The 12,154-nt window shown below is 54.6% G+C and overlaps 1 protein-coding gene across 12 annotated transcripts in view; it reads right to left on the reverse strand.

The window, feature by feature from the left end:
• The window catches only part of PIK3R5 (phosphoinositide-3-kinase regulatory subunit 5), a 73,753-nt gene that overhangs the window by 24,637 nt on the left and 36,962 nt on the right, over positions 1 to 12,154 (reverse strand). For 7 of the 12 annotated variants that reach the window (XM_054222081.1, XM_054222074.1, XM_054222076.1 and 4 more), the window contains 3 exons: positions 3,099 to 3,199; positions 948 to 1,016; positions 14 to 152 (listed from right to left, as the gene is read on the reverse strand). In XM_054222081.1, coding sequence (XP_054078056.1) covers positions 14 to 152; positions 948 to 1,016; positions 3,099 to 3,199 — 309 coding nt within the window. Of the gene's footprint in view, positions 1 to 13; positions 153 to 947; positions 1,017 to 3,098; positions 3,200 to 3,624; positions 3,885 to 12,154 lie in introns of those variants that run through there. The other 5 variants (XR_008469455.1, XM_054222073.1, XM_054222072.1 and 2 more) reach the window with 2 other exon arrangements.

Raw genomic sequence — 12,154 nt, forward strand, 5'->3', positions numbered from 1 at the left:
GGGCAGCGCTCACCAGGGGCCTTGAGCTCGTCGCTGATGAAGGTGAGCAGCTCGCGGAAGATGTCGCAGTAGGGCACGGGCCAGGTGAGGAAGCTGTGGTACACGCTGGCGGCTTTCAGGAGCAGGTCGGAGCCTGGTGGGAAGTGGGGAGCCTGCGGGGGGGGCCGGGGGGACACGGTTAGAAAGGGAGCGAGGACACAGGCCTTGAGCGCTGCGTAAAAACTGGAGGATTTAGGCTGGAAGCGGGAGGAGGAGAAGCAGATCGGAGCTGAGGTTCACCCCGTGACACCCCGTCCTCTCCCAGGGAAGGGTCAAGGGATCCCCACTGGGCACAGCTCCGAGAAAGCTTCATCCGCTCTGCACCTCCCCAGCCTCCCGGCTGCGGCTCACGTGCCAAAACCTATATATAAATTTCTTTTTAACAACCACAGAGCCATACAGATGAATCGCATTACAGCCTGTGCTTTTGCAAGATCTGGCAGCAATGATTTCCTTAGGATAATGATGCATTGTGCTAATAATAATAATAAAAAAAGTATTTCCTGTGAAGGCTCCACTCCTTTTCATTAGTGTTGCCTATATATTTTGCAGAAGTATAAAAAAATGTGATGAAAAAAAAAATTTGCCTTCTCCACACAGAGATATTGTCCGTCTCCCTTTCTCATTAGCCCAGCTTTAAATAAAAAGCTTAAAACCACTGAAGCTCATTTTTTTTCGGCTCTCAGCTTGTGCAATGGTTGCCTGGTCTTGATCCCTGTAGATTCGTACAGGATCTTTTTTTTTTTTTTTTTTTTTTTTTTGAGACGAATCGATCACAGCGGAGCGTGATGTTTCAGACGAAAGCCACCCCGATTTCGGTGAACTGTCCCACGTGGCTCCGTGGGGCCCTGGACCCCACGCCTCCCCACGGGCCGGGATCAAGGTACGTGCAGCAGCTTGGGACTTACATACAGGACCGCATAGTAGAAGAGCAGAGCCAGGGGCGGGACGAGGTCGTAGTCGCACTTCTCCTGCACCTGTAGGGAACAGCCCGAGGGCAGAAGGATGAGCCGCGCTGCTCGCCATGAGTGTTACCCAAAAACATCCTTGGAGGGACCGGGAGACTCCCCAACAGCGCAGCCGAGCACCCAACCCACACCATCACATCACCATCCCCAGCAGATTCCCTTGTCTCCAGGGGAAAATAACCCCTAAAGCCCCAGTAACCCCCGCCGCTGGGACAGGCAGATCAGCACAGACTGTGGCTCTGCCTTTACCCTCGAGAAGCCGGATTTGGCCAAGCTCCCAGCCCTCCGATGCTCCTGATCTGTGCAGGGTTGCATGAAATGCCATGAAACTGTCTCAAAGCAGGCAGCCCAGCCCCTGCAAGCGGCTGCGAACCTCAGCAGCACACTACAAACCACGGAATTTTGTCCCAGCCTTTGTCATTGAAGAGCCAGCAGAATTATTTCACCGAGGGACACAGCGACGGCCCAAGGATATGCTCGCAGACACTGTCTCCCCCTTGTTCATCAGCACGGCACAAAGGGCAATAAACCCTTATGCAAACCCTAATGTAATAAAATGCTATCTGCAACTAGATCAATTCCAGCCATTAAAAAAAAAATTAAAAAAAAAAATGGATTAAACCGAATCGTGCTAATCTTAACTGGTATCTGCTCCACAGCTAGACAGCCTTTCCCAAAAAAATGAAAGGCAGCATTTACCCCATCACATGAATCCCAGCGCTGGGGGTTTAGGAAACACATCACTGTTTCCTGCCACATCAAGGGATTCCTCCGAGGTGCTCCCGGCCACAGCCCCAGTCATCTTTGCTCGACCGACGATGCCTCGAGCTTCTCCAGCACATGACAGAACCGCGGCGGGACGGTACCATCGGTCCCACGGCCGTTTCGGCTCCCCATTGTGCTTATCCCAACAGTCACCCGTTGGGATGCTACGCCCTGAGAACCCTGCATGGTCCCCAGCGCCCCAGCTCCGCTCCTGGCCTGGCAGGAAGCCCGCCAGAGCCGTGGCAAAGTTTCCACCAAAAACAACAGGAAACCTTCAGTTTGCTCTGATTTGGACTAGCAGCTCCCCAGGCGTAAGCTGGGAAGGTCTGGGGAAGGCCGGCCCCATCCGCGCAGCCCTACCACCCTGTGTCCTGGTTTGAGCGACACAGGACTAATTTCTCTTCTAATGCCTGGGAAAACTGCACTTCTAGAAGGCTCTAGTGTCTGAATTTGTGAAATATTTACTTTATAGCCAGCTATGATATGCGGGTTTCAGGTCTCAGTGCGCAGGGATGAGGAGGAGCGAGACCCCGGCACTTGCCCCAAGCTGCCAACAGGATTATTTCGTACCACGAACGTCATGTTCAATATAAATTAGAGAGTTTGCTGAGGAGTTCTCTCCCTCCCTTGCTGGCTGCCGTCCTGAGCACTCCTTGCCCCGGTGCCAGAGCCCTGAGCCCTTCCCTTCCTCCCGCAGCGGCAGCGCTCGCAGGGTCCCACATCGGCTGTCCCTGCGGGGAGTGCAGGGCCTCCTGTGATGGAATGGGCTGGGAATAGTCCTTGTGTGTTTAATATTGATATTGTGATCAGTATTGGTTCTTTAGTGTTATTAGTGTTAATTATTTAGTCTTATCCTATTAAATCTGTTTATATTTCAACCCTCGGGTTTCCTTGTTTTTTCCGATTCCCCTTCCTGGTTGGGGAGGGGTCATCAGGTGAGAGAATAATGGCCTAAACAACAATAAATTGTTGTGGGGCCTCAAACCATAACACCTGGGCTGCTGCCGCACGGCACCGAGCAGCGCTTCGGGAAATCAAACCCCTTCCCCGCGGATCTGCGGTGCTGCCCGAAGAGCAGGTATTGGAGCTGGGCTTTTCCCTTGCTCTTCCTGTGTGCCGGAAGGACACACAGGGCTGTTCCACCAGCATTTCGGACCTGTGAACCCAGCATCTCCCGTGTCCAAGCTCCAGTGCTCCAGCAATACCTTACCACAACCCAAAATCACCCGCCAAGCTCTGCAAAACCCCACTTGGGGCAAGTCCCAGAGCTGATACCACCTCAAAGCACCGCAGCCCCCTCCCACCTCCCGGCAGCCCCCGACTCACCTCTTTGGCTTTGCCGAGGATCTTCTCCACCAGGATGAGGTAGTTGCCGGCGTCTCGGCTCACCAGCTCCTGCAGGCTCCAGCAGTTCAGGCACAGCCCGGCTGCGGGGGAAGACAGAGCCGCCATCACTCACGGCCCCCTCCGAGACCACGGGAGGGACGAACAACGGGAAGGGGTCAGGGCGAAGGCGTTCGCCACCTGCGTCAGATCACGGCAGAGGAAAGAAAACCTTGTGCCCTCATTCTGGACAGATCTAATCTCGCCGAATGGTGCTTATCTCGGCGGCATCGCTTCGTACCCGAGCGCCTTCGTGCTCTCGCTCACGCAGCCCAGCGCGGTCTTCCCCGGGAGGCTGGAGAGCTGACGCGCCTGCACCGCCTCGTGCATGCTGCTGAGGCCGGAGGGATATGCGTGGCATGGGTGGATGCCCACCTTCATTCTGCCCCAGCACAGAAACCCCACCAGTACACCCCCCCCCGAGCCCTGCCACCCCCGGGCTCAAATGCCCCAGATGCTCCATCCCAACCATAAACTCCTTCAATTGCTGCAAAATTCAGCTCCCGCCAGGCACACGTCCAACATCCTCCAGCTGCACCGTGGGAGGGGAGATGCTGCAACCCCCCGACCAGCTTCCCCATCACATCAGCGTGGTGACAGTCAGACCTCGCGTCAGCATCGTTGTTAAGCCTGCCCAGCATTTCTTCCACCTCTTAGCACCTTCAAATTTTCACTAAACGTATTAAAACCCCACCAGGAGATGACCCAGATATGGAGAGAGGAGAATTGCCGTGCAAAGGGATGGAGGGTCCTTCACGCCGGTTGATTGAAAACCCCCCCGTCCTCCATCCCCAGACATCTGCCTCTCGCTGCTGGGACCCGACTGGTGACAATGGCCCAAGGTGTTTCCCGAAGCCGTCGCTTTTCTTGGCGGTCAGGGCCACCTCCCAGATGGTCGCAGAGGAAACGCTCTGCGCGAAGGCTGCCGGGCGCCTCCATTCATCCCAGCCCCGCATCCCAGGGGAGGAGGCGGTGCTCTCCGGCTCGGGACCTGCAGACCAAGGGAGCAGCACCACCTCCTCCTCCTCCTCCCTGCCAGGCACTGCCCACAGCCCCATGGAGAAAAGTTATGGGGAAATTTCAAGCGAACAGCCTAGCCAATATTGAGAAGGGTCCGTGTTTGCGTCTCCCCCGTCGCCATGGATTTTTCCCCCAGGAGTGGACACAGGGCAGACATCACGCACAGCCCGGTCACAGCCCACGGCACGGTGCCGGGGGTGCCGGCATCAGGGCTCTTCCAAGCTCAGTCCAAAAGGAAAACCAAGAGAAAGAGAGCGTCTCTCACTGCAGGGAAGCGGGGGCTAATGATCAGAGAGGAAAAATAAATATAAATCCAGCCACTCTTTACTCACCCGGTCTATTAAGTGGCACAGAAACATAAAAAACACCAGCCCACGTGTGTTGGCTGTCGCGTTGGAGCTAACGAGGAAGAAACAATGCCGTGAGCTGGCAAGAGACAGCAGAATTCATCACACGTCTACAGGACAGACACTGTCTGTCCCTCAAATGTTATTCCCAAGCTGCAGAAGCTACAAATCCATCAAACGTACCGACACGTAAATGCCAGAAAAACACCTTTACACACCTTCTAGGTGTTAAACAAGATGAATTTAAACCAGGGGAGAGGTCTGCTGTGGCCCAGCAGGGAGAAGGGTGAGGCCAAGACAAGCAAAACTGGTGCTAAGGTTGCAAAAACAGCCTTCACTTGTCCATCCCCCCCGGCCATGGACAGGCGTTTGCTCACCAAGACACACGCTATTTCTGTGGCTTTATGCCTAGCTTGGATGTGAATTACCAGGGCAGGAGCATTCCCTCGTAGCAAAGCCCCCCCCGCCCTGGTGCCATGCAACTTTTTACTTTCAATGAATCAACATTTGCCAGCCGAGAAAGATCCTGCTGGAAAGCTTCCAAGGAGCTCAGATGCACTCGCTGTTAACGACACCTGCAATTCTTAATTTGCCTCTGGTACTGCCAGCATCTTGCTGGGTTTGCGGACACCCAGAGCACAACCTTAGATTGTGGTATCTTGTCAGCGAGGGCATAGCCACAGCGACCCGCTAATTCAGCGATGCTCCAGACTTCCTTTGAGCCACTTTCCTACACCGTGGAATCACAGAATGGTTCGGGTTGGAAGGGACCTTAAATATCATCCAGTTCCACCTCCTGCCCTTGGCAGGGACACCTCCCACCAGATCAGGTTGCTCAAAGCCCCATCCAACGTGGTCAAAGCCATGGCTCTGCCCAGGATGACTCCGGCAAACTGCTCAAATAAATCAATATTGTCCCAGAGCACCACATCCTCCAGGGAAAGCCCCAGCACCTGTGAGATAGTCAAGAAAGCCCAGCAGAAGTGGTCAGAGCTGCCGGGAGCTTTGCTGACCTCGACAAGAAGCAGCTGGGCTCACATGGTGCCTTGAAACAACCCGACCTGCATCAGCCGGGAGGATTACTTCTCCCAAGAACTTCTCCCATACACCTCTCCCAAGGAACAGGTGACAGGACAAGTGGAAATGGCCTCAAGTTGCACCAGGGGAGATTTAGGATGGATATTCAGAAAAATTGTTACACTGAAAGGGTTATTAAGCATTGGAACAGGCTGCCCAGGGAAGTGATGGAATCACCATCCCAGGACAAGGGGTAACGGGCACAAACTTGACCATAGGGAGTTCCACCTCAACACGAGGAGGAACTTCTTTGGTGTGAGGGTGGCAGAGCCCTGGCACAGGCTGCCCCGAGAGGTGGTGGAGTCTCCGTCTCTGGAGACATCCCAAACCCGCCTGGAGGCGTTCCTGTGCCACCTGCTCTGGGTGACCCTGCTCTGGCAGGGGGTTGGACTGGGTGATCTCCAGAGGTCCCTGCCAACCCCGGCCAGTCTGGGATTCTGTGGAGGTATTTAAAAGCCGAGCAGACGTGGTGCTGAGGGACATGGTTTAGTGGTGGAGTTGGCAGTGTTAGGTTGATGGCTGGACTCAATGATCTTAAAGGTCTCTTCCAACCAAAACGATTCTATGATTATCTCACCCAAGAGAGCCCGTCCCCACCCAGGGGGAAGCCTGGCCGTTGGGAGCAGGATCCGGGAAAGCAGCGGAGCTGAGCTCCATCGGGGAGCATCGCCGGGCGAGGAGAACACCACTTCCTGCACCAGCGTAACCACAAATACAAATAGCCCAGCAAGAGCCCAGCGAGACGCAGGCTCTTTCCTTCCTCTCACTTCTAGCGAGGGAGGAGGGAACTGCGGCAGCAGCGGCTGGCTGCCTTATTCAGCCTGGAGAAGAGAAGGCTCCGGGGAGACCTTGGAGCCCCTTCCAGTCCCTGAAGGGGGCCTACAGGAAAGCTGGGGAGGGGCTGTTTGCAAGGGCATGTAGTGACAGGACGAGGGGCAATGGTTTAAACTAGAGCAGGGCAGGTTTAGATCAGACATTAGGCAGAAGTTCTTTGCACTGAGGGTGGTGAGACCCTGGCCCAGGTTGCCCAGAGAGGTGGGGGAGGCCCCATCCCTGGAGACATTCAAGGCCAGGCTGGATGAGGCTCTGAGCAACCTGATCCAGTTGAAGATGTCCCTGCTGACTGCAGGGGGTTGGACTAGACGGCCTTGAGAGGTGCCTTCCAACCCAACATGTTCTAGGATTCTATTCTGCGCTGAATGGGCAGAGGGGGAGGCGCTGGGGCAAGGCCGCTGTGAAGGGGCAAGGGACAAGCAGAGACAAGGGCAGGGCTCAAGAGAAGTGTCTTACAAATATCATTTAGACCCATTTTGGGGTCTTCTAACAGGAACTGTGAGCTGAAGCACAAGGACACAGCCAAGTATATCCGAATAGCATCGCTACAAGCAGAATTTCTGTTTAACTCAAGGCACGGGGATTCCCCTGGGATGAAGCCAAGCAGCGCTGGGAGGCAGCAGGCTGCCAGGGGCTGGGATCCGAAATCTGGCAGAGCAGCATTAACCAAAACACACCAAACCAGCTGCGTCCTTGCCAAAAATAGTCTCGAGCACAAAACGCAGCTTAGAAATCCTGGACACAATAAACAAAGACTACCGGGCATCAGTCAGGAGAGGAGATCCAGACCTGGGTGGGAATTCCCTTCCCTCCACACACAGGCCAGGTCACAAGCATCCATTTACCAACCACTGGAAGCAAAATTAGTCCCTGAAGCCATATCATCCCATGTATCCAGCCTAAAAAGGTTATTTGGGCACGGAGGGTGATGCTCCTCATGATCACAGCCCATGGTGACATTAAAAGCAGGAAGGAGCCACCCACCTGCACGCACACTCTCCGTCCCTCTGCAGATGTCCTGCATCCGCTAGGGACACAGCTGGGTGCTGCGGTAGCAGCCGGTGACTTTTATGAACTGCAGAGCAGCACTTGGTTCATTCCCAGGCCGGGGAAAGGCTGCAGCCAGGTGAGACACCCAGTCCCGAAAGTTTGATTTGCAGCCGCTCTTCCGTCTCAGCACCCCCAAGCTGATGGTCCGCTGCTGGCTTGGTGTGATGGTGGATCGCGCCACCGCACCGGGTCAGGCCACAGATCACAGGGTTTTACACCCAGACAAGGCAGCACAGAGCACAAAGTCCAAACGGGGTTCGTTCCCTTGTGCCCAGGTTTGCTCAAAACCAGCAGCACCAGACCATGCCGGGCACCCTCCCTGCGCCGGGGTGGACCAGGGTAGGATGCGCACCGAGGGCAAGTAGAAAGCTTGAACCAGGTTTTCGCCTGAGGTTTGCACTTGCTCTGTAGTTCCCCCAAAAAGCATTTCTCACTAGGAGATGCAAGTGAGACCCCAGATCTACGAGGAGCCCGCAGCTCGGGGATGCCCTGGATGTCCCCGCAGGCGAGCAGGGAGATGCTCCCTGCCGTCACCGCAAGCAGGGAGATGCTGTGCTCCCCGTCGCTGCCTCTCTACCAAGTTGTGCAAGCGCTGGAAAATCCTGTGTTGGTGGGGAAACGCTTCCCCTCACTCACCTAAGCCCATAGCAAGGCCGGGTTTGCAGAGCTCAGGCGGGTGCCTCTCAGCTGAGGGAAGCAGCAAGTAAAGTCACACGCACAAACTGCTCAACACCTTAAAGGAGAGCGGTTCCCGTGGGAGCTGCGGGGCAAGCTCTGGCTCTGGAGGTGTCAAGACGCACCTTGTGCGGGCAGCACAAACCAGGACTTCACCTTCCATCCCCTGAATGCAACGAGCTCATCGCAAGAGGCACCGGAGACCTCCCAGGAAGGCAGCGGGAAGCTCCATGGCTAAAAAACTGCTTACTTCCACCCTGCCCTCACGCTCATCCATCCGGTTTTGCGCCACTAAAACAGCGACCCAGCGCTATTTATTTTTTTTCTTTATACGTGGAGAATGAGTCAGATTTATCTGCCAGCAACACAGGCAGCCCGGAGCACAGCGCGGTCCCAGCCGGGGGATGCTGGGGCTGAGACACACGGAGCCGCAGCAGAGACAGGACTAAGCCGTGTTCATCTCCAACTGAGCCCAACATGATGCAGACCCAAAGAAAAAAGCACCTTTTGGGAGAGCAAAACCCCCAGCAAAGCCTCCGAGCAGGGACGCGAGACCCCCTCACCGGGAGGGAGCTCGGGCACGGAGCACGCTCTCGCTTTGATCGCTATCGGCGTCCACGAAGACGCCGGCAGCGTGCCGGGAGCCGGGTGGCAGCGGCCCCGTGGGCGGCCTCGGAAGGATGAGGCTTTGCGATTTCTTTTCTGAGAAGTGCACCGAGGCGCCCTCCCCTCCCAGAGCAGCTCCTTCCTGACCCCGGTGGTTGACGTTTCCCCTCCGCCGCCCTTCATAGGGGGCAACTGTCAAGTCGGAAAAAAAAAAGAAAAAAAAAAAAAAAGAAGAAATAAAGCAGAAATATCGCGTGCCCAAGCTGCCTTCGCCCACGGCACTTGGGCTGGGCATCAGCTCCCGATGCCGTCAGAAGTGACACAGCTGAAGGGGTGAAAAGCAGATGTCTCCGTTTCCTCCCTCCCCCAGACCCACTCCCACCATTTCCACCGTGCCCTCACCAGAATGAGGTGGTTTTCTCCAAGGGACTGCCCAGAGGAAGGGCCCACTGGCAGCGGTTTGTAAGCAGAGGGCTTGGAGGTGCCCGAAGCGCAGGGGACAGCAACAGCCCTGCATCCCTTGGGATGCATACCGCACCCCGCAGGGGTCCAACCCGCGGCTGCTGTTTCCAAGCAGCTGCTTGGAATCCCCTGAGCAGGACACAGCAGCACCTCCCAGGGCTGGAGCCACCCCTGGTGCTTCCAGCTGGCCTGGGCGGTGACCTCAGCACGAAAACCCATCACAAGCCCGGAGGAGTGGGGTGAAATGTTGACATTTGCGAGGCGTAGTAACCAGCGCCCCTTAATTCTGCACTTAGAGCTGGAAGTATTTCAGACATTGCACTTCGCTCCACGGTGACTAAGGTGGAGGATCCCCACACCAGACTTCTCTTCATTCCCCACGAGGGTATTTAGCTGACTGCAACTGAGCAGGATCTTAAACTTCTCTTCGTTAGAGCTGAGCAGACTGAACTCCCTGGGCACCACGTGAGACGTATCACCAAACACTCCCCTCCTCCACCAGCGGCCTCCATCCATCATCCTCCCTCACCAGCATCCCTCACCCGCTCTGGTTCGCGTGCAGCCCCGCGGCAGAGACACAACAGCTCCTTCCCACTCCTGCGACCTTCTGGACGCTGGGTGCCCCCCAGCCTCTCCAGCAGCTCTCCATCCACCACCACCCCCCAGCCCTTCTCACGCCTCTGACTCCCCAGGACGGCATCGCCGGCCCCACCAGCACCCAGACCCGAGCTCAGCACTCTCCTTCACCAAAGGCTCCCCCATTCCACTGCTCAACAGCAAGAAATAAAGTATTTTTCTTCTTTTAGCTTGTTGTGATTTGACTCTCGTCTCTCCAGCCACATGGAGGAAGACAAATGGGACGTCATCTCAAGAGGGTGCCCGCGAGGAAAAGGTCATTCTTTTCTAGCACTTTTCTAACAGTTTTGGGGTTTGTTTTGTGAGTCAGAGACAATTCATTTTAATTTGGTTCCTTCAATAAACGCTGCAGTTCAGGAAAGACTTTCTGTTTAGACTCCAGAGCCAACCATGGGTATAAATCTGTGCTATACCCAGGGTATAAATCTGTGAGGGCTGAAGCACTCACACTTCTCCTCTTCGCTGCCTTCACAGACCTCAGATAGTCAGTCACTCACGCGGGGGGGGAAACAACGCATGGGAAGCAATTACTCACCCACTCTGGAGCAACCTCCTGTAAAATTATCGTGTAAAAATAAAGCATTAAATAATCCGAAAAGGAACAAAATCCTAGCAAGGTCTCAGCGCAAAAAGCTGCAACGTGGTGCACGTTATTGTGGCGTGCGGGAACGGTAAAAAGGAGGGGAAAGCAAATAAATTGGGAAATAGAAGTGATATAGGAAGTTAAAAAACGAGAAAGGAGAAGGCTTTGGCACACTTAAGAACAAGGTGGAGAGATTCATTGACTATAGGAGGAACAGAGCCCTGCCATAAATAACAGCCTGGATCTGACACAGGGCAGCAATAATTACACTGTTGCTTGAAACTCGGAGAAAGCAGAAGAACATGAGAACATTTCTGCTCTGTTTTTGAAAGGAAATAGGATACACTGTTAAGGGGCGTAGGTAAATCTCTGCATTCTGCTCTGTTTTCCCTAAATCGTACGTGTTACAGCAACGGTGAAATACTTCCTACTCCGACTGCAAGGGGGTAGGATGTGAAACGGCAGCTCTTCAAAGCAAACGTGTTAAAATCCAGCAGGGCTGGAGAGCTCGAAGCAGGACAACGGCCCCCGTGGACGAGCACCGAAGGCGTTGGCCAAGAAGCGCTGCCCCGGGGGCTGCCCAGGAGCGCCGCAAAGCCATTTACATCCCATCCGCCGACGGGAACGGGGTTCACTGGAGACTTTTGGCAACAGCACAAATGCTTTACGATGCGAGGGAACTTTCTGCTGCGTAAAACGCCCGAGATTCTCCCAGGAATGCCAGGTCATTCCGCTAAACCCCAACAAAAGCCACACGAAGAGGATTGAAAGCCAGCACGCGGAGAGATAGGAGAAAATCATTAGAAACGAGGACTCGCTGGGCAGCACAACTGCTTCCAACAGAGCCCACCACCACCTGACCCCTGCCCCGTACAGTCTTGTCTTTGCTAATGAGCCGGAAAAATTACGAAGTCATTTTTTAAAGGCTACCCTAACACAAACGCCAGCGCTGAGGGGCTGGGATTAGAGAAGGGCAGAGTTTGTGAGTGACACAGGAATTGATTAATTGTAATTACAGGAAGAGGTGAGTTATGCGGCGCACAATGAACTGCTTGGCGAGATGGGACTCCTTTGGACACGCGCTGTAACGGTGCCAAACGCGAGGTCCCACTTCCAGGAACCGGGAATGTAGGTCACACTTCAGGGCTTGCTTCCCAGAACGCGGGGAGACCAAAAGGATCCAGGAGTCCTGGTCAGAGCTGCGTGAACCAAGACTCTACAAGATGCCACAGCACGGGGAGCTGGCCTCACGCCGGTGGGTGCAAGGAAACGGGCAGGGCGAGAGGGATTACTCCAGTATTTGGTAGCAGGTGGGATTATGTCTCTTTCTTGACTTATGGGTAAATGGAAAAGCAGAGGGGGTTGGAAGAACTGCACAGACAAAAGGAAATCTGAACTTGACAGCCCCTCAAATTAATTTCATTTCTTTCGTCCGCAAGAGGATTTGGGAGTGATTTAATTGCAGCCTACAAGCGTGAGTATGAGGAAGATAGGTCAAAACGACACTCAGAAATTACGACTTCCCATCGCTGCTTTGCCCTCACCACCACCATCCCAAATCCCTTTGATCGTGGTCACGTCTTTATGGCCACCATGGTATCTGATTTAAGTTGAAATAAAGCTGATAACAATATCTCCACACTGGCTTCTGACAATGCGGCAGAGATTACACCCATAGGTTTTGAGGACTACATGCAAGAAAGCAAGAC

The sequence above is a fragment of the Rissa tridactyla genome, chromosome 15, assembly GCF_028500815.1.
Source record: "Rissa tridactyla isolate bRisTri1 chromosome 15, bRisTri1.patW.cur.20221130, whole genome shotgun sequence".
Classification (NCBI taxonomy): domain Eukaryota; kingdom Metazoa; phylum Chordata; class Aves; order Charadriiformes; family Laridae; genus Rissa; species Rissa tridactyla.